At 47.9% G+C, this 20,564-nt stretch overlaps 1 protein-coding gene across 5 annotated transcripts in view; it reads left to right on the forward strand.

The window, feature by feature from the left end:
• impdh1b (IMP (inosine 5'-monophosphate) dehydrogenase 1b) overlaps window positions 1-20,564 on the forward strand; it is a 62,308-nt gene that overhangs the window by 35,000 nt on the left and 6,744 nt on the right. For all 5 annotated transcript variants that reach the window (XM_056278016.1, XM_056278015.1, XM_056278014.1 and 2 more), the window contains 12 exons: window positions 8,637-8,685; window positions 12,887-12,988; window positions 14,617-14,691; window positions 14,831-15,037; window positions 15,561-15,648; window positions 16,243-16,442; window positions 17,324-17,414; window positions 17,801-17,896; window positions 18,865-19,008; window positions 19,254-19,398; window positions 20,025-20,168; window positions 20,285-20,368. In XM_056278016.1, coding sequence (XP_056133991.1) covers window positions 8,637-8,685; window positions 12,887-12,988; window positions 14,617-14,691; window positions 14,831-15,037; window positions 15,561-15,648; window positions 16,243-16,442; window positions 17,324-17,414; window positions 17,801-17,896; window positions 18,865-19,008; window positions 19,254-19,398; window positions 20,025-20,168; window positions 20,285-20,368 — 1,425 coding nt within the window. The remainder of the gene's footprint in view (window positions 1-8,636; window positions 8,686-12,886; window positions 12,989-14,616; window positions 14,692-14,830; window positions 15,038-15,560; window positions 15,649-16,242; window positions 16,443-17,323; window positions 17,415-17,800; window positions 17,897-18,864; window positions 19,009-19,253; window positions 19,399-20,024; window positions 20,169-20,284; window positions 20,369-20,564) is intronic.

A 20,564-nucleotide genomic window follows, 5' to 3' on the forward strand; every position in this document is an offset into this window, starting at 1 on the left:
GCGCCTCCTCTGGTCGGTTGAAGCGCCTGTTCAGGGGGAGGGGGAACTGGGGGGAATAGCGTGATCCTCCCACGCGCTACGTCCCCCTGGTGAAACTCCTCACTGTCAGGTGAAAAGAAGCGGCTGGTGACTCCACATGTATCAGAGGAGGCATGTGGTAGTCTGCAGCCCTCCTCGGATCGGCAGACGGGGTGGAGTAGCGACCGGGACGGCTCGGATGAGTGGAGTCATTGGCCAGATACAATTGGGGGGAAGAAGGGGGGAAAAGTAATAATAATAATAATAATTACAGACCCAATGGAATATGATTAAACTATGCAACATACTTGAGGGGTTCTTCTGCAAAACCAGACCTCTCCGTCTGTATTTATTGTCCTAAATCATGTTTCGTGCACTCTCCAGGGAGTATCAATCAAACAGGTGAAATGACTTTTATCTGTTTTTGCAAATTAACTCTTCATATGTAATACGTGAGAGGTAATATCTCGGTTTATTTCAAACAGTTTCATCCTTCTGCCATCGGAGTCGCCGTTTCTCATTTCTGCAGTATAGGTGGTACTCGTGGGTCAAATGCCCCTTTTCCACTACATGGTACCGGCTCAACTCGACTCCACTCGCTTCTGTGTCGTTTTCCATTACCCTAACGGTACCCGCTCAGTGTAGCTGGTTGTCATAGCGACGCCTGGTTTTCAGTTTCAAAGTTAAGATATCTCCGCTTCGACCGCTTCGGTATTTAAAAATGGCGGGTGATATCCCATGTGCGCATTGGTGATGCAAAATGACGCAGCGACGTGTTTCTCTGACCAATCAGAGGTCTGCATTGATTTCGGTACCCGCTCCAGCTCTTTTGGAGCCTCGACGCAGGTGGTACCAGAAAAGTGGTAACAGTTACCAAATGCTGGTACTTTCCAGTAATGGAAAATGAAAAAAGGGCGAGTCGAATCGCGTTGAGCCGGTACCATGTAGATGAAAAGGGGCAAAAGTTTTCTGGTAGGACCGCACACTCTCCCGTCCCGAAGTTTGCTTAGAAAGTGGCCTAAACCTTCTTTTGCGCCTATGCAACATTTATAAATGAGACCCCTCTGGGTTTCAAATCCTGGGATTGTTGAGGAGCCCCCCACCCCCACCCCATTTCACAGCAGTTCACAACTTTTTCTTGGAAAGCCCCATTTCTCACACGCACACGGCAAATGCCTTCATCTCCTCTCCGTCAGACCCGTCCTGACCTCTGTGTCATCAGCACCTTGCTGATGTGGAGCTTGAAAACACCGTGTGAACGACGGTATTCCAGTCAGCTATTTGTCATATATCACCACTAACTGTGCAGCGTGGCATTCGTTTTTTTGTGTTACAACATAAGCTGTACAGCGTTATAAAATAAGGACGTTAGGGTTCCCACGTGTCCTGGAAAACCTGGAATTTACGGACTAGTTTTTCAGTCATGGAAAGAACCGGGAATAATGATAAAATGTCCTGGAATTGTTATTGAAGTCATGGAAAATTGTCAGGTTGTAAAAAAATATTTTTACCCTTTGGGATTGCATTTTGCCCCCTTTTTGTCCCCAGTTGTCAATTGTACCCGTCCAATTGCCCCACTTTTCCGAGCTGTCCCGGTCGCTGCTCCCAAATCCTCTGTGAATAGTACACATGCTCATAGTTAACGGTCTTCTCAATTTGCATATGTCACTGCTCCACCCCCTCTGCTGATCCGGGGAGGGCTGCAGACTACCACATGCCTCCTCCAGTACATGTGGAGTCGCCAGCCGCTTCTTTTCACCTGACAGTGAGGAGTTTCACCAGGGGGCCATAGCGCGTGGGAGGATCACGCTATTCCCCCCAGTTCCCCCTCCCCCCTGAACAGATGCCCCGACTGACCAGAGGAGGTGCTAGTGCAGTGACCAGGATGCATACCCACATCCGGCTTCCCACTTGCAGACACGGCCAATTGTGTTTGTAGGGATGCCCAACCAAGCCGGAGGTAACACGAGGATTCGAACTGGTGATCCCTATGTTGGTAGACAACGTAATAGACCACTATGCTACCCGGATGCCCGACATTGCATAGCTTAGATCACAAATTTCTGGCCATATTGTTATGTGCTGGAATTTAGTGTCTGAAGTTTGGGGGGTGTGTTCAGTAACCAGCTAAAAGTTACACAGTCCATTTGGAGACCGTTCAGACTTGCACTGATAGTTGATTGTGAATAGCATGACCTTCTGTGTGTAATTGCTGTCATGTATATTCAAGCAAAACTCATGGAAAACGGAGGAATAGTTGGCTGCCAGAGCATGAAGCCATCGTCTTTGCATAAGTATCCCCAGAACCAACGTGTCGAACACAACACATTGAAAGTGTAAATGGGGGGATTCTGTGAGGCTAAGTGACGCGACACAGTTCATGGAAATGCTGTGCAGATGCCTTGGAATAGATTTGAGCCATGGACCGTTTCACACCAAAGACGGCGGTCCCGGTAAAAACCCAGGATTTTACTCCACCCTGAGAGGCGTGAGACCCGGCCTGGCTGGTGTCAGGTATTTACAGGTGTAGCTTTGTGATTTTATACGTTAGGATTAACTGTGACCAAATTGTTGGAACAAATATAGTCCTTCTTTCAAAACAAGCTGTAATGACGTTTTTGCCCACAAGCTGTTTTGGCTAAGACACTGAACAGTCCTGAAAAGCAATGTTTGCCAATAACAGACAAACTAATCCCTTTTTATAAACCGCATCTAAAATTATACTGTACAGCGTATCCTCTCAGATGTTCCTTTTCTTTTTTGGTTCATGCATGGAATGCTGTGGGTCTTACCCATCAATGGTAACTTAAACCTGCAGTGCGGAACGTTTGTCTCCCCCTTCTGGCAGTGAGAGTAATCACTTCTCTTCACTCAGCGCTATCAACGAGGGAACGCTACACCAATGGAAATGAGGGTTTGTCCTCACCGACGATCACTTTCTTTTTTTCTCTTTTTTTACTCTAGTCTTTCCTCTGAACACCACGTTTCTTCTTTCTGCGGAGCATCAGAAACGTTTCTGGGATGCTTCTCAGGTTTTTCCGCCGTAGCTTCCAAGCCCGGAAGCTTTCCGGCACCAAGCCCTGAAGGCAAGCAAGCTACCCAGAGGCACGCAGACGCTTCCCTCACACGGAAGTTCAGCTGTTGCTGTTGTTTTGGGGGCTTTTTTTAGGCTGGTTTGAGATAAAGATAAACATTTTAAAAGCTAGTAATAACGTTTGGCCGTAATAAAACATAATGTGTTCAGTGGTCCAAACACAGCCTGTCATCTTGAGATTAAATTCTGAATCCCAAATACAAACGATGACTAATACCTTCGAAGACTGCCCAACATAAATAAATGATAAATAGGCCTACTAGGTGCTCAGCGGTTGTAAAGGCCCCAAATTGTTTTTTTGGGTTTTTTTTTTCTCCCAAGAACTTACAGAAGTTCAGCTCTGGCGAAGCAGTCATTCCTGATTGATGTAAAACGCATCACTTCCGGTGCGCCAGCGCGGGAATGTCCCGGACACCAGATTAAAACTCCAATGTACTGCAAAGTAGAGAGATTTTCCTGGTGGTGATGGGCTTAATCGTCATTGTATGAACTCCTTTGGCAAGGGCTTGAATGTCACGGACATTCATTTCTGTATTAAAGTCCCGCATCCTACCTTTAAATGCCCAAGAACAGGCAGGTTTTTGTCATTGCAGATGCAGACGTATTACAGCGTACCTTGGTATTACGGCGTACCTTGGTATTACGGCGTACCTTGGTATTACGGCGTACCTTGGTATTACGGCGTACCTTGGCTGTTTGTGGTAACCTGAAATCACTGCCACGGTTGGCATAATGCATTTGTCTACATTTACAAACCCCAATTCCAATGAAGTTGGGACGTTGTGTAAAATGTAAACAGAATACTATGATTTGCAAATCCTTTTCCACTTATATTCAATTGAATACACTACAAAGACAAGATATTTGATGTTCAAACTGATAAACTTTATTGTTTTTTTGCAAATATTCACTCATTTTGAATCTGATGCCTGCAACACGTTCCAAAGAAGCTGGGACAGGGGCATGTTCACCACTGTGTTCCATCACCCTTCCTTATAACAACACTCAATAAGTGTTTGGGAACGGAGGACACCAATTGTTGAAGCTTTGTAGGTGGAATTCTTTCCCATTCTTGCTTGATGTACGACTTCAGTTGCTCAACAGTCCGGGGTCCCCGTTGTCGTATTTTGTGGTTCATAATGCGCCACACATTTTCAACGGGAGACAGGTCTGGAATGCAGGCAGGCCAGTCTAGTACCCGTACTCTTTTACTACGAAGCCACGCTGTTAACACATGCAGGATGTGGCTTGGCATTGTCTTGCTGAAATAAGCAGGGACGTCCCTGAAAAAGACGTCGCTTGGATGGCAGCATATGTTACTTCAAAACCTGCATGTACCTTTCAGCATTAATGGTGCCTTCACAGATGTGCAAGCTACCCATGATGCCATGGGCACTAACACACTCCCATACCATCACAGATGCTGGCTTTTGAACTCTGCACTGATAACAATCTGGATGGTCCTTTTCCTCTTTAGCCCAGAGGACACAACGTCCCATGATTTCCGAAAACAGTTTGAAATGTGGACTCGTCAGACCATAGCACACTTTCCCACTTTGCGTCAGTCCATCTCAGATGAGCTTGGGCCCAGAGAAGCCAGCAGCGTTTCTGGGTGTTGTTGATATATGGCTTTCGCTTTGCATGGCAGAGTTTTAACTTGCACTTGTAGATGTAGCGACGAACTGTGTTAACTGACGATAGTTTTCCGAAGTGTTCCTGAGACCGCGTGGTAATATCCTTTACAGAATGATGTTGGATTTTAATGCAGTGCCGCCTGAGGGATCGAAGGTCACGGGCATTCAATGTTGGTTTTTGGCCTTGCCGCTTACGTGCAGAGATTTCTCTGGATTCTCTGACTCTTGATGATATTATGGACTGTAGATGATGAAATCCCTAAATTCCTTACAGTTGTACGTTGAGAAACGTTGTTCTTAAACTGTTGGACTATTTGCTCACGCAGTTGTTCACAAAGTGGTGAACCTCGCCCCATCCTTGCTTGTGAACGACTGAGCCTTTCGGGGATGCTCCTTTTATACCCAATCATGACACTCGCCTGTTTCCAATTAACCTGTTCACCTGTGGAATGTTTCAAACAGGTGTTTTTTGAGCATTCCTCAGCTTTCCCAGTCTTCTGTTGCCCCTGTCCCAGTTTCTTTGCATCGTGTTGCAGGCATCAAATTCAAAATGAGTGAATATTTGCAAAAAACAATCAAGTTTATCAGTTTGAACATTAAATATCTTGTCTTTGTCGTGTATTCAATTGAATATAGGTCGAAAAGGATTTGCAAATCATTGTATTCTCTTTTCAATCATGTTTTACACAACGTCCCAACTTCATTGGAATTGGGGTTTGTACTAGTCAAGTTAAAAAACACATTCAAACACTGCCAAGCCACTGTTTTCTTTAGATTCCAGAACCCTAATCCCTGACTAAGAGTTGCCCTGGAGTCATAGCCTGGAGGCTATCTTACCTTTGAATATCCTTTCACTTGGAATTTAGACTTTTGTGTTCTGTAATCCCCGTTAAGACCTATACTTACTAATCATAGAATCCAACAGGCAATTCACGATGGTTGCACAAATTCAGAAAAGTTCATAGAGACAAGGGGAGACCGTTTGAGAGGTGGTCTACCGGATGACTGGATGCAGCCGTACAGATATAGTCAGTATACTATGTCTATGTTGAGAAATAAATCGAGCTCTATTGTCGTGCTGACCTTGAACCAGCAGGAGCAGTTTATGGCAGGAACCCTGAGTGGGAGCTGAGGTTTGTGGCCGGTTCTAAATGCTGGGAGGTTTGCATTTTGTCTCGCCACCTTGTCCCCGTGTTGATGTTTGTGAGCGTCTGCACTCGGAGTGGAAAGGAAATGGCCAGGACTCCTCCCTTCCCTGGCCCATCTGGTGGGTCTATTTCAGGCCTCTGTTTCACCACCCACGCCGGGGCAGTAGTGACGATAGTAGCCTGTCGGTGTGGATAGGCTCTCTGTTTTACCCAGCTCTTCTCCTCTCCCAGCTACTCCACTCCCATTTGGACAAAGCAATGCTACACACTCACAATACCACTTACCATCTGACAGGATATATACTGGTATATATTCAATATTGTGGTATATGTAAAGAGGAGGTGGAGACGTATACAGTGATGTAGGGCTGTCCCACACAATTGAGTAACTCGATTGCAACAAATTTCTGATCAAAAAATGTCTGCCCTGGAGCTTCATTTCATATCGTTCTGCATGTAGAACGATGCCCGGGCACGTGGAGCGGCGGTGTAGGGCGTCGATGCACTCAGATGATCGTTACTGTTGGTGCATCGATGATGCAGCAGATAATTTGAGTCGAGAAATTGGAGGAAAGTGAAGTTGGAGGAGCCAGGAAAACTCCGGAAAATGTCCAGGGTTTTGGGGCCCTTTTTCCAACTAAGTCACAGAGAAAATGCAGTGGTCTGCAAGCGCTGCAAAGCCGAACGTGAACATGATCATGCTGCCCTACCTCAACACAACGCATCCTACCCACAACACTCAAACAAATCTATAATGTTATTTGATCGGGGCCTTATTTTACATTCAAGGTGCGTCCACCCGTCCATTATCCAAGCCACTGATCCTCATTAGGGTCGTGGGGATGCTGGAGCCTATCCCAGCAGTCATTGGGCGGCAGGCGGGGAGACACCCTGGACAGGCCGCCAGTCCATCACAGGGCCGACACACACACACACACACACACCTAGGGACAATGTAGTACGGCCGATTCGCCTGACCTACATGTCCTTGGACTGTGGGAGGAAACCGGAGCCCCCGGAGAAAACCCATGCAGACACGGGGAGAACATGCAAACTCCACACAGAGGACGACCCGGGACGACCCCTAAGGCTGGACAACCCCAGGGTTCGAACCCGGGACCCTCTTGCTGTGAGGCGACCGCGCTAACCACTGCACCACCGTGCATTAAAATATGGGCTAACGTAAGAACACGGGTCAGAAATGAAGAAGCATTGCAAGTTGGGGCGCTATTGCATTACAGTGGGCAACGGGGGGGGGGGGGACCATAGTGTGAATTGTTGGCCAGAGTGAGTCTTCACATTACTCCATAGCGCTTAAAACACAAACCCCTTTTCTTTTCTTATCCAATTAACTATTATTTGTCATGACCGCTGACTCGGTTACCCATATCGTCATTAGTGTCGACCCTACAGCGATCCAGTAGGAACACCGAACTCTTAAGCCGGCGCAGCAGCTTGGTTTCTGTGATGCTTAAGCAAGGTTGCCGTGTCTTTAGGGGGGGAAAAAAGTCCACTGGCTGTCTGGAAATGTGTAATCGTCACAGCCGCTGGCTTAGACGGCGGGTGTCAGGTGTCCTCGCCGCCGCCTTACACGTTCTGTGAGGTGGATGGCCGCCTCCTGAGAAACTCCTGTCGGGTGTCTTAGCTCTGTTCTGACGTCCGATTGTCTGGCTGATCCGTTAGCGTCTCCTGCGGTCTTCCTCACCGCCGCCGCCGCCGTGCCCGCTTCGCTCCACCCTTTCGCGTACAAAGCTCCTTTTATTCCCCCCTTCATTTTCTCTCTCTCTCTCTCTCTCTCTCTCTCTCTCACGCCTGTTTTCGGGCCCATACGCCAAACCGCTGAATGCACACAGCTGTCGGCTCAAAAGCAAACACATCGTTCCTTGTTCTACCTCTCATTGTGTTTATACAGGCAGAGGAGCCTTTTTTTCTTCTTCTTTTCTTTTCCTTTTTCTCATCATTAAAACGGCGTACAGACTCGGGAGACCAAACTGACTCATTGTTGTCCGACGGCCACTTGGCCACGCGGTCCGTTTTCTGCGGTTCACGAGCAGAGGTTTAGAGAGCGGGCGGGCCGGGCCCAGGCGAAGCCCCGGAGAGCAGCGGCTGGCCTGGATTTGCGGCGCGGCGCAGAGGTGGCACCGAGCAAAGGGCATTGCACCTTTCGCAAACACATGCAGAAGAAAATGATCACAAACACGTGAGGCAATTGCAGAGAGAACGAGGTCACCCTTCACCGCTCCGCCATTGTTAGGGAAGCCGAGCACATTTCGTTCCAAATAACCTGCTACGTTTCGGCCACTTTCGCCACAGCGGCAAATCGACTGCTCCAAATGTCTGCTGATTATTCAACGTTAACCCGATTGCGGTAGCTTTTGGTTGGTGCCGCGGTCGTGCAAGTGCAAGGTGCTTTCAGATCCTCATTCGACGTTGCAAAATGTCTGTTTCTCAGTACCGCGGCGGTTTGATGGCGTCTAATTGCTTCCTAATTCGGCCGTGCTCCGAAGAGGATTGTGCGCTGCGAGGCCGTAGCGTCTGCAGGCTTGTGTGGTGTTTGAGGACGTCTAGCAGTATTCTCCAGTCAAGCCGAACCACTCTCAAATACGGCTTATTTGCTGTGTTTTTGTGTTTGTAACTCCGGTGTTTTTTTTTTTGTTTTGTTGTTTTTTTGTTCTAGATATTTCTGTGTTGTGCTGAGCCGTGTGTGCCGTCTCTTCACTTTTCAATTTGTCTGTCTTTCAGTGACTTCCTGATCCTCCCCGGCTTCATCGACTTCACCTCAGATGAAGTGGTGAGTTGTCCTGCTCGTATTAATAGTGCTACATGTGTGCGGAAGAGAGGGAAAGTATGAACCGTGTGCTGTGTTTTCCAGGCCCGTCAGAAAGCAACACAAGTTATGTTTTCCATCCAACTTCGGAAGGAATTTCAAGGAAGAAATTGAAAAAAAAAATTATGGCGCATTCCCATTACATGAATAAAACTCTTGAGGCCTGTGTCCTCCGTCATATAGTATATACTTCCACACCTGTGAGAGAGCTGGACCAGTTCAGATTAGAAAACAGCTTTTTAGCACATTTCTTTTTATTGAATAAAGAGATTATCCCCCTCACCTGAGCCAGCAAACATTGATATAAGTTGTGGGAATTTTATATAAGGACAAAATTTTGCATTAAGGCGACTCTGGGTGGCGTGGCGGTCTATTCCGTTGCCTACCAACACGGTGGATCGCCGGTTCGAATCCCCGTGTTACCTCCGGCTTGGTCGGGCGTCCCTACAGACACAATTGGCTGTGTGTGCGGGTGGGAAGGCGGATGTGGGCATGTGTCCTGGTTGCTGCAGTAGCGCCTCCTCTGGTCAGTCGGGGCGCCTGTTCAGGGAACTGGGGGGAATAGCGTGATCCTCTCACGCGTTACATCCCCCTGGCGAAACACCTCACCGTCAGGTGAAAAGAAACGGCTGGGAGGAGGCATGTGGTAGTCTGCAGACCTCCCCGGACCGGCGGAGGGGGCGGAGCAGCACCCGGGAAGACTCGGAAGAGTGGGGCAATTGGCCGAATACAGTTGGGGGGGGGGGGGGCACTTGGATTGAAATGCAGCTACTGTCCCCAGTGACTAAGAAGTAGCTTAGGCCTGTTGGAGGAAAAGGCGTCCACTAAGTCTACTTGCTCCCCGCTCTTGCCGGTGTTGTCTTCTTCTGCAGTCCTGGTGAGGAGGAAGCAACATGCCAGTCCCAGGCAGTAGACAGACTCTTACTACTGAGGCTGCGTTCCAAACTGTAAACCTCACCGCAGTGTCCTCACCCAACACAGACGCACACAACCCCCGCCAGGCAGACCGCAACCTGAATTTATGACTGCGGCTTTCACCGAAATAGTGTTGTTTTTGGCCTTTTTAAAGCCATCCACATCATCATCCCCCTGCCCCCCCCCCCCCCTTGTGGCCATGCTATTTTTGCTCAACATGGCCGCCCTCCGGCTGGTCTCTCAACCTCGTGTTTACGTTCGCATCCGCTTGGCTGCTCACCCCCCCCCCCCCCCGCCCGCCTCTCGCCCCGAGGGTGGCGGGGAGAGTTAATCTCGGGCTTTAGGTGAAATCCCCCTTTCCTGCTCTGCCCGTCTCAGGGCGGTTTTAGTCTAATTGATATCTCTAATCTCTTTCCGTTTCGGTCGGGGTGTCGGAGCGGAGTTTCATAAACGTGGAAGATGCCGGCCCGCTCCGCCGTGTTGTCACGGCGCGGTCTGTCTCCACGGCAGCGCCGTCGCCTGTCCCGGTTTCCCGACGGGCGGCGGGTTTGTTCAGGCTCGAACAACTTGACGTTCCCATATTAATCCCGACTCGCAGCTTTCGGCGTGAAGCTCGAAATAGACCCGTTTGCGCCTCACACACGCACACACACACACACACAGCAGGCGGGTGTTGGAAAATCACGCCGAGCACCCGCACGTCGTAACTTTCCGCTATCGCCTCAGCGTCTGCACTTCGGTATATCTGATGTCGGAGACTTCTGAGTTTTGCTCGCCGCACGTCAACAAAATGTTCTGAAAGTCGGATAAACTCTCCAGTTTAATTGTTGTTTTGGAGGTTTTGGAGCGGTGCTTTCTTTGGCCCGCTTTCAGTTTACTGTTGAAGTCAACTTGGGCAAAAACACCTCAGTCAGCTTTACCGAGTCAGACTCAGAAGACTTTATTTACCCCGAAAAGGCAGTTCAGCTCTAGCCTAGTTCTAGCCTAGCCAGCACACACACACACACACACACACTGTGAGTCTGTGTGTGTGTGTGTGTGTGTGTGTGTGTGTGTGTGAGATCAGGTCACGGGTACAAGGAACACGAGCAGCAAACACACTCTGGCATCCTCTGGTCGCCCCGTATATCAGAATCACGTTCATTGGCCGTGGAGGTTTGCACATACACGGAATTTGGCTGCGGTTTCGTGGCTCTCTCAGTGTACTTAACACAGAGCAACAACACTGCAACACCACAACCTTCAGATATACACACAAGGATGGACTTACAAAGGTGACATAAGAGGTCATAAGCTGAAATAGATCTCAGCAGGATACTTACAGGCTTACTATATGCAGGCGTACATGAAACCCCCCCCCCTTTTCTCCCCAATTGTATTCTGCCAATTACCCCACTCTGGTCTGTCCCGGTCGCTGCTCCGCCCCCTCTGCCGATCCGGGGAGGGCTGCAGACTACCACATGCCTCCTCCCATACATGTGGAGTCACCAGCCGCTTCTTTTCACCTGACTGTGAGGAGTTTCACCGGGGGGAGGTAGCACATGGGAGGATCACACTACCCCCCCCCAACAGGTGCCCCGACTGACCAGAGGAGGCGCTAGTGCAGCGACCAGGACACATACCCACATCCGGCTTCCCACCCGCAGACACGACCAGTTGTGTCTGTAGGGACGCCCGATCAAGCCGGGGGTAACACGGGGATTCGAACCGGCGATCCCCGTCTTGGTAGGCCACGGAATAGACCGCCACGCCACCCGGATGCCCCTCGGCTTACCTGACTCTTTATTGTTCACAAGTGGACAATTAACGTGTGTTATATCTGGGCAACGTCGGATAAAAACAGATGAGGGTGTGGATTTATCCAACGTCTAAGACGACGGCACGTTGCAGCAGTGCTCATCAGCGGCTCGTTAGGTCCATATCCTCGTAAATTACTACGACACCACCTTACTATTTTTTTCCCAAATTGTAGTCGGGGTACAAGTTTCTACACCAACCTCTAGAAAAAGAGGCACAGCAGCTATACTTAAAGCCGTGCTTCAGGTGTGTTCATGTGGTACTTTCACTTGCTTTGAAGTAATTTTGGGTCCAGGTCGTTGTACTTTTACTTAAGTCGAAGGTCCGAGTACTTCTTCCATCACCGTTGGAAACGTGAAGCGCGGACCCTCGGGCACGTTTTGGTGGTGTCGCTGTGTGAGATCCTCTGGGGGTCGTGATGTTCTCAATGCAGTTCCCCTTTACTGTCCGTGGAATTTGTCAGGTTAGTGCCGTTATGCTGACGGGGTGAGGGAGCGTTTTGGGTTTTTTGTTTTTTGTTTTTTTTGCGGTTTCTTTCTGCCTGCCTGCCCATTTGAAATCCTGAGAAACAAAACAGTCCAGAGCGATTTCTAGTTTATGTCTGTCACAGATAAGGAATGAAAGCCTGGACACTGTAGAAGTCATTTGCTGGGTTTCCCATGCAAGAGGAATGCCATTATTTTCCCTCCTCCCAGCTGAAGAGGACACGGACCTGGCACTTGTTTTTGTGGGAATTAGTGTGGAGCCGCCGGAGTTCATTTAGGGCTAGCCTCGGTTTTTATTTTTTCAGTTATTGTTTTGTATCTTTGAGAAGAGATTTGACTTGAGACTATTTCTTTAATAGTCCTTGCACTTTATTTAACCAAGTCGGTCATATCCAACAGGAAGCTGTTTTTGATTTCAAGGTTGAGGGCTTTCCAGAGACCTTCTTGTAAATCATTTTCAGTTGTAGGAGCTATATATAGTCTTCTTTCTTTTTTTGCCTAATCTGGCCTCCTCACATGGAGGTCTTGCTTCTTCTTTTTTTTTTAAGTGTCATTGAAACAAATTTAAGACTTGCTCATCAGCGGACTGTCCATCTTCTTTGTTTATACTGCCCCCTACTGGATCATACACCAAACATGATCAACAAACTCAACACTGCATAACTAAGGCGTCCTAAAAGTTCCTGTACATCTCCCTGAGGATGCCGATGTACTGTTTTTACTGACATTCCCTCAGGATGAATATTGTGATGTAAAAATAGCCAAGAATACTGTGTACTCTGTATGTCTCCAAAGGTCTGTAGCATTAAATGTCTGTACTGACACAGATACGCCGGTTTGGAGGCATTTGCAGCTGTCCTGATGTAATGCATGACTATATTTGATATATCGCTAAGTCTGTAATAGAAGTGCTTGGGCTACATCATATCATTTAATTTCTCTCTATCTATTCTCCGTCTGTCTCTCAGGACCTGACATCTGCCCTGACCAGGAAGATCACCCTGAAGACCCCCCTCATCTCCTCCCCCATGGACACGGTCACAGAGTCAGCCATGGCCATCGCTATGGCGGTAAGACATTGTTTTGTCAAAGAAAAGGCTTACATTCATTCCAAGCTTTCATTTTAATTTCAATTTATGCAGTTATTTTTTGCTAATTGTTTGCCTTTAATGGCTAGACGAGGCTCAGCGTTTTCAGTTTTTATTTTTCGAAGCCACCCAGCAATGCTGAATTTCGCCACTGCAGGACACTATTACACAACCTCACACGAACAGGAACAACTTTTGGATCCGTGGAAACATAAAATCCGGGTGAAAATCAGTTTAAACCGACCTGCTCCTTTTAAAAAATCTGGGTATTTTTTGGTGAAAGTCGGTAAAAGCTGAAAACGCTGAGCCTTGTGGATAGAGCAGTCGAGTCAGTAAGGAAAACGGGGTGGAGAGAAACTGAGGACACGCGGCAGCGAAGTAGCCCAGGTCAGATTTGAACACAAGGTGCTCAAATCAGGCCAGAGCCACCAGGAAGACTCGGTGCATCCGTTTTGTCTTGATCCTTGTGCTCAGAAATGGAAGTGTAACGATGCTTTGCCAGACAGTAAATAGACCCTTTTATGACCTATGTCACACATAGTATGCACCCGCATTTTGGCAGCATAAGGGGCAACTTCTCCATCTCCAATCAATGCAGAGCGCAAGTGGATTCTTGATCGACTGATATTTACATTTTTAAAATGTCATCTTGATGTGTTGTGGGTTGCCAGAACAGGTCCAGCAAAACTAAAGGTATTAATTTCTACCACATCCCATCGGGGAAAAGACCGCTCAATAGACCCTTTTATGACCTACGTCACACATAGTATGTGCGCGCGTTTTGGCAGCAAACTCACGTGATCACTGTTTACCAGCTGTAAGAGGGTCTATTCCCGATACAAATATGTGACAAGTCAACTCGATGACGAGAAATGAATCGGGATACTCTTTTTAAACAGCAGAGGGTGCTAAGTACTTGTGAGGTCACTTATTCGACGTCATCGCTTACGTCACTAACTGTATCAAGGCACAAAGACATGGCGGCCACAGGTGGGACGTTCTGAATGTCCAGATCTCAGTTTCTGCCTGAAAATGTAGATATGCTGATATTCCTAATATATATATATATATATATATATATATATATTCCAAGCTAGTAACACAGGGCAAGCCTTAGTTTATTTGAAGAGATTTTCTTTATTTTGCATAATTCATTTCTTTACTTCATTTGGGATTTGCTTTAAAATTCAGTTTAGTTTATTTTTGTTTGTTTGTTTTTTTTTGTTTGTTATTTAAGGAAAGATATTTTCAGTTTCAATTTTACAAAGAAAAGGACACGTGCATTGTTTTGCATAGTTTCTAACCAATATCAGAAATAAAAAAAGGATACTTTAATGTGATAAAGAAAGGATAAGAGAAAATATATTTTGTAGATTTTTGTCCGAGAAATTCAATTTAGTTTTTTTTTCAAGACAGAAGATATTTTCAGTTTCACTTTTACAAAGAAAGGGAAATATGCATTGTTTTGCATAGTTTATACCCTACTTCAGAAATTATTTAAAAAAAAAAAGAAGATTGTTGAGTTCTCGATTGTGAAATGAGTGTATCGTAACATCCCTACTCATAAAAAAAATCACTTAATCTTATTTTTGTTTATTTGATTTTGCTAGTTGATGGGAGGGATCGGCATCATCCACCACAACTGCACACCAGAATTCCAAGCCAATGAGGTCCGGAAGGTCAAGGTAAACATAATCATGACTGTCACTTTTTGCACTGTTCTACTTTTTAATTCAAATAACCCGTAAAAATATATTGTCAAGGACATAGCCATTATTGATTCAAATACTCATTTGACCCCCCCCCCCCCGTCTATTTCACCAGAGGTTTGAGCAGGGTTTCATCACAGACCCAGTAGTGATGAGTCCCCATCACACTGTTGGCGATGTGATTGAGGCCAAGGTCCGACATGGATTCTCCGGCATTCCCATCACTGAGACGGGCAAGATGGGCAGCAAGCTTGTGGGCATCGTCACCTCCAGAGATATTGACTTTCTGTCCGAGAAAGACCATGGCAGACCCCTGGAGGAAGTGTGTATTGAAACTGTTTAGGCTTTTAAGAAACTAATTTAGCCTGTGAGTGAGTGAGTGTGTGTGTGTGTGTGCGTGTGTGTGTGAGATTTTCATCGTCAAAGAATTTCACTTGTGTCAGTTATTCTGCATTTGATCTTGTTATACATGCACACATTGGTCCCCCACACACTTTCAGACATGTAGCCGCCCCTAACTCAAATCAGGGTTCATATCCAGCCAGTGTCACCTCATAACCCCCATCTTCCTCCCTCCTCAGTTCAAATTCTGTCCCATCACCACACTCGCATACACACATATATATTACTTGGCCCTAACTGTCTCAAGGATTCATATTCTGCTTTTACGCTCACACATGCTTTCTTATCCTACTATGCAATGATAAATGCTATATTGTTATCTCTGTCTTCTAACTTACTGTAATGTAAAATATGTTGCAAAATGTGCTATACTTAAAAATAACTTGATTGATTGATTTATTTTGTAAAAATTTTGACTACCAGTTGTGTTGGTCATCATTTAGGCAATGACAAAGAGGGAGGATTTAGTTGTGGCTCCCGCTGGTGTCACGCTGAAAGAAGCCAACGACATTCTGCAGCGCAGCAAGAAAGGTGAGGAACTTTTACTTATACCGCAACATCAAGCCGCAACACCAGGCCGCTACGCTACCCAGTGTCCAGGTAGCGTAGCGGCCTATTCCATTGCCTACAAACACGAGGATCCTGGTTCGAATCCCCATGTTGCCTCTGGCTTGGTCAGGCATCCCTGCAGACACAATTGGCCGTGTGTGCGGGTGGGAAGCCAGATGTGGGTATGTGTCCTGGTCGCTGCACTAGCACCCTCTCTGGTCAGTCGGGGTGCCTGTACGGGGGGGGAGAGGGGACTGGGGGGGAATAGCGTGATCCTCCCATGTGCTATGTCCCCCTGGTGAAACTCCTCACAGTCAGGTGAAAAGAAGCAGCTGGCGACTCCACATGTATCGGAGGAGGCATGTGGTAGTCTGCAGCCCCCCCTGGATCGGCAGAGGGGGTGGAGCAGCGACCGGGACGGCTTGGAAGAGTGGGGTAATTGGCCGGGTACAATTGGGGAGAAAAATGGGAGAAAAATCCCCCCCTCCCCCCAAAAAAAGACTTGATCCTGCTTAGATTGATGTTGGTCCTTTCATACAATGTATTAAATCTCTCTCGCTCTCTCTCGCTCTCTAGGAAAGCTTCCCATTGTGAATGATAGTGACGAGCTGGTGGCCATCATTGCCAGGACAGATCTGAAGAAGAACAGAGACTACCCGCTGGCCTCCAAAGACTCCCGTAAACAGCTGCTCTGTGGGGCCGCCATTGGCACCAGGGAGGACGACAAATACAGACTGGACCTGCTAGTGCAGGCCGGCGTGGACATGGTCGTACTGGTGAGTTGTGGCTTTAGTTGATTGAAAGTTGAGGCTTGTGTCACCATACCTCCCTTTGCTTCTCAGAGAAAAACCACAGGGAAGTGGGGACTAAAGTTAGGTTGTGGTTTTACCAGTGGTTGGTTGAAGCTCAGCTCCCAGTTCACCGCATCCTCTAATACGAGGGAGTCATCAGCCAAAAAGAAAACCGAGGTGGTTATTAAATTTGATGTCAAAGAGGATGTTTCGGGTGTCCGGGTGGCGTGGTGGTCTATTCCGTTGCCTACCAACACGGGGATCTCGGGTTCGAATCCCTGTGCTTGGTCGGGCGTCCGTACAGACACAATTGGCCGTGTCTGCGGGTGGGAAGCTGGATGTGAGTATGTGTCCTGGTCGCTGCACTAGTGCCTCCTGTTGTCGGTCAGGATGCTTGTTCGGGGGGGGGGGGGGGACTGGGGGGGAATAGCGTGATCCTCCCACGCGCTAAACCCCCTGGTGAAACTCCTCACTGTCAGGTGAAAAGAAGCGGCTGGCGACTCCACATGTATCGAAGGAGGCATGTGGTAGTCTGCAGCCCTCCCCGGGTTGGCAGAGGGGGTGGAGCAGAGACCGGGACGGCTTGGAAGAGTGGAGTAATTGGCCAAATATAACTGGGGAGAAAAAAAAAAGGGGGGGGGAGAAGAAAAGAGCATGTTTCAACCACACTAAATGTAATTTACTGAAACCGTTGCATCCTTTTAATTCACTTACATGTTGAAGGCAAGAGGAGTTTGTGTAAACGTTGTGTTGTGTGTAAAATCAGATAAAGACAGAGGGTTATCAGCCCCTCGGCTTAGACACTGCGTTCGAGTCACTGATAACGGGGCAGTATTCTTTAGCAGCACTTGTTTTTGCATTTTTAGGACTCTTCACAAGGCAACTCGGTGTATCAGATCAACATGATCCATTATATCAAACAGAAGTACCCAGACCTGCAGGTGGTGGGAGGGAATGGTAAGGTTTGCTTTTATTTTCCCTTTTTAAAGAAAAAAAAATCAATTGTACGGTCTCTTTCTACATTGCACTGGTTTGGAAACTAAACTTCAGATAACCCGAATTTGGTTTAGTTTATGTACAGGTCCGTTTTCTTTTTTGATATTACTGGATAGATGGGTAGATTCAGTGATTTATTGTCCTTCTTGGGGAAATTTGTTGTCACAACCAGTACATTGATAACACATACATACATACATGCATATAGTCACACTTGAGTTCTTGGGTACAACCACATACTACAAACACAGGTACATGACATACAGTAATACACGGGAGACGGGGATAAAATATCATATTCCAACATGGAGGTGCATCCTTGGCTCATGTGTTTTCTCGTCCTTCAGTGGTTACAGCTGCCCAGGCCAAGAACCTGATCGATGCTGGAGTGGACGCTCTGAGAGTAGGCATGGGCTGCGGCTCCATCTGCATCACACAGGAAGGTACGCATCAATGGGCGGCACGGTGGCCCAGTGGTTAGCGCTGTCGTCTCACAGCAGGAAGGTCCTGGGTTCGAACCCCGGCGTTGTCCAACCTTGGGGGGGTCATCACAGGTTGTCCTCTGCGTGGAGTTTGCATGTTCTCCCCGTGTCTGCGATGGGTTTTCTCCGGGTGCTGCGGTTTCCCCCCACCATCAGAACGACATGCATGTTAGGGTTAATACTCCTGTCTGTGCCCCTGAGCGAGGCATGGTGAGACGAAGTGGAGTTGGTCCCAGGGCGCTGCACAGTGGCTGCCCCCTGCTCCTAGCTACACAGCTAGGATGGGTTAAATGCAGAGAGGAATTTCCCCACGGGGATTCATATAGTATACCAAAATAAAAAAACATCAAAAATATATTACATTTTAATCCATATAGCTTAGGTACAAGCTCCTCTCGAATTTAAATATCACACACAGAGTAAACCTCTTGTGGGGTTTCTCAGCAGGGCAGTGTAAGTATAATATCTCTCAGTAAGGCAGTGTGAATCATGATCCCTCACACAGGGAGGATGCGAGTGTGCCCTCCCTCTCACTGTCACACCTATTCTTAACCTGGCTATTTGGAGCGACATTAACGCCGATAGGCGGTGAGTTGCTAAGGTATCAAAGATCCGGAGGCCACTCCTAGTTGTCATGGTGATCCGCCAAGGCTTCTCGTCCTCAGTTGCCATGGGGACAAGCCTCTCACGCTTAGACCGAGTCACTTTCACATCAACAATCAGAACGGCCATATTGCAGTTGAAGGACACGAACCCAATATCCTCGTGCCACAATTTATGACGTCTCCTTGGCGATTTATTGAGCGAAACCAATGTCCTTTTTGTGTTTGAAGAGCTTTTTTTTATATATATGCTATTCATAGCCTGAGCATGTTCTGTAATTTGTTTCCATGGCGATGTCAAATGCGTGTCCTTCATCTGCCTCCCAGTGATGGCATGTGGGCGGCCCCAGGGGACATCGGTGTACAAGGTGGCGGAGTATGCCAGGCGCTTCGGCGTGCCGGTCATTGCTGACGGTGGCATTCAGACAGTCGGGCATGTGGTGAAGGCACTTTCCCTGGGAGCGTCGACAGGTAAGGGTTGAAGACCCATGTCCTCCAAAGCCCGGTAGCCCCGTCATATGCCTGACATTAATGTCACGCGGTTGTTTTTATGTGCATCCTGGACCGATTTCCTTTCTGGAACATCTGTGTGGTGCTAGAAATGTACGCTACAGGTTTATTCAGGTTAGGTGGTGTCAATCACAGATGAACGCAAAGCAAACAGTAATCATCCCCCCTCCCCCCCACTTCTGCACTCTCCAATCCACTCACTGCAGTTATGATGGGCTCATTGCTGGCAGCCACGACCGAGGCCCCGGGAGAGTACTTCTTCTCTGATGGCGTGCGGCTAAAGAAGTACCGTGGTATGGGCTCCCTGGACGCCATGGAAAAGAGCACCAGCAGCCAGAAACGCTATTTCAGGTATGTCAGAGGTCATGAAATAAAGGTGGCGACTGACTGGTAGAAAGGTCAAGTGTGCGCTAAATGGGGTCCGACTGTGCTTTATACTCGTTCACACATTTTACTTGACCTTCAGTTTTTCTGAGGTCGATTTTGGGCTTTAAAATAAATGTGATTGGGGCGTCCGGGTGGCGTGGCAGTCCATTCTGTTGCCTACCAACACGGGGCTCACCAGTTCGAATCCCCGTGGTACCTCCGGCTTGGTCGGGCGTCCCTACACACACAATTGGCCGTGTCTGCGGGTGGGAAGCCGGATGTGGGTATGTATCCTGGTTGCTACACTAGTGCCTCCTCTGGTCAGTCAGGGTGCCTGTTTGGGGGAGGGGGGGAATAGCGTGATCCTCCCTCGCGCTAGTCCCCCTGGTGAAACTCCTCACTGTCAGGTGAAAAGAAGCGGCTGGCGACTCCACGTGTATCGGGGGAGGCATGTGGTAGCCCGCAGCCCTCCCCGGATTGGCAGCGACCGGAAGGCTCAAAACAGGGGTTATTCGCCGGATACAACTGGGAAGAAAAACGGGGCGGAGGGGGGTGAGATAAAGGTTATGATCTGATGTTAGTGCTTTGGTTTGGTCGGTGTCTTTCCACAGTGAGGGCGACAAGGTGAAGGTGGCGCAGGGTGTGTCGGGCTCGGTTCAGGACAAGGGCTCCATCCACAAGTTTGTCCCTTATCTGATAGCCGGTATCCAACATGGCTGCCAGGACATAGGTGCAAAGAGCCTCTCTGTTCTCCGGTGAGTGAGTGTGTGTGTGTGTGTGTGTGTGTGTGGTTTGCGTGGCTATTAATATTTCCATTGTGAGGCTCCGTTTGGTGATGAGTGACGTGCTACTTGATATGCTCCTTCCTCAGGTCCATGATGTACTCTGGAGAGCTGAAGTTTGAGAAGAGGACCATGTCTGCACAAGTGGAGGGAGGCGTCCATGGACTCCACTCGTAAGTAAACGTGTGTGTGTGCGCAAAGACATGTTGACTGTATTAAAGCTACATTCCTGAAGATTTGCACACTAACAGCGTCCTTTGTGACTCTTGTAATTGCGGGGGTTTTAACGCTACGGCAGATTCACAAGCACCCCAGATCATGAGCGCTTCTGAAGTTGCCCATTTCAGTGGTTAATGCCGTGAAAGACGT

Source organism: Lampris incognitus, chromosome 3 (genome assembly GCF_029633865.1).
Source record: "Lampris incognitus isolate fLamInc1 chromosome 3, fLamInc1.hap2, whole genome shotgun sequence".
Lineage (NCBI taxonomy): Eukaryota > Metazoa > Chordata > Actinopteri > Lampriformes > Lampridae > Lampris > Lampris incognitus.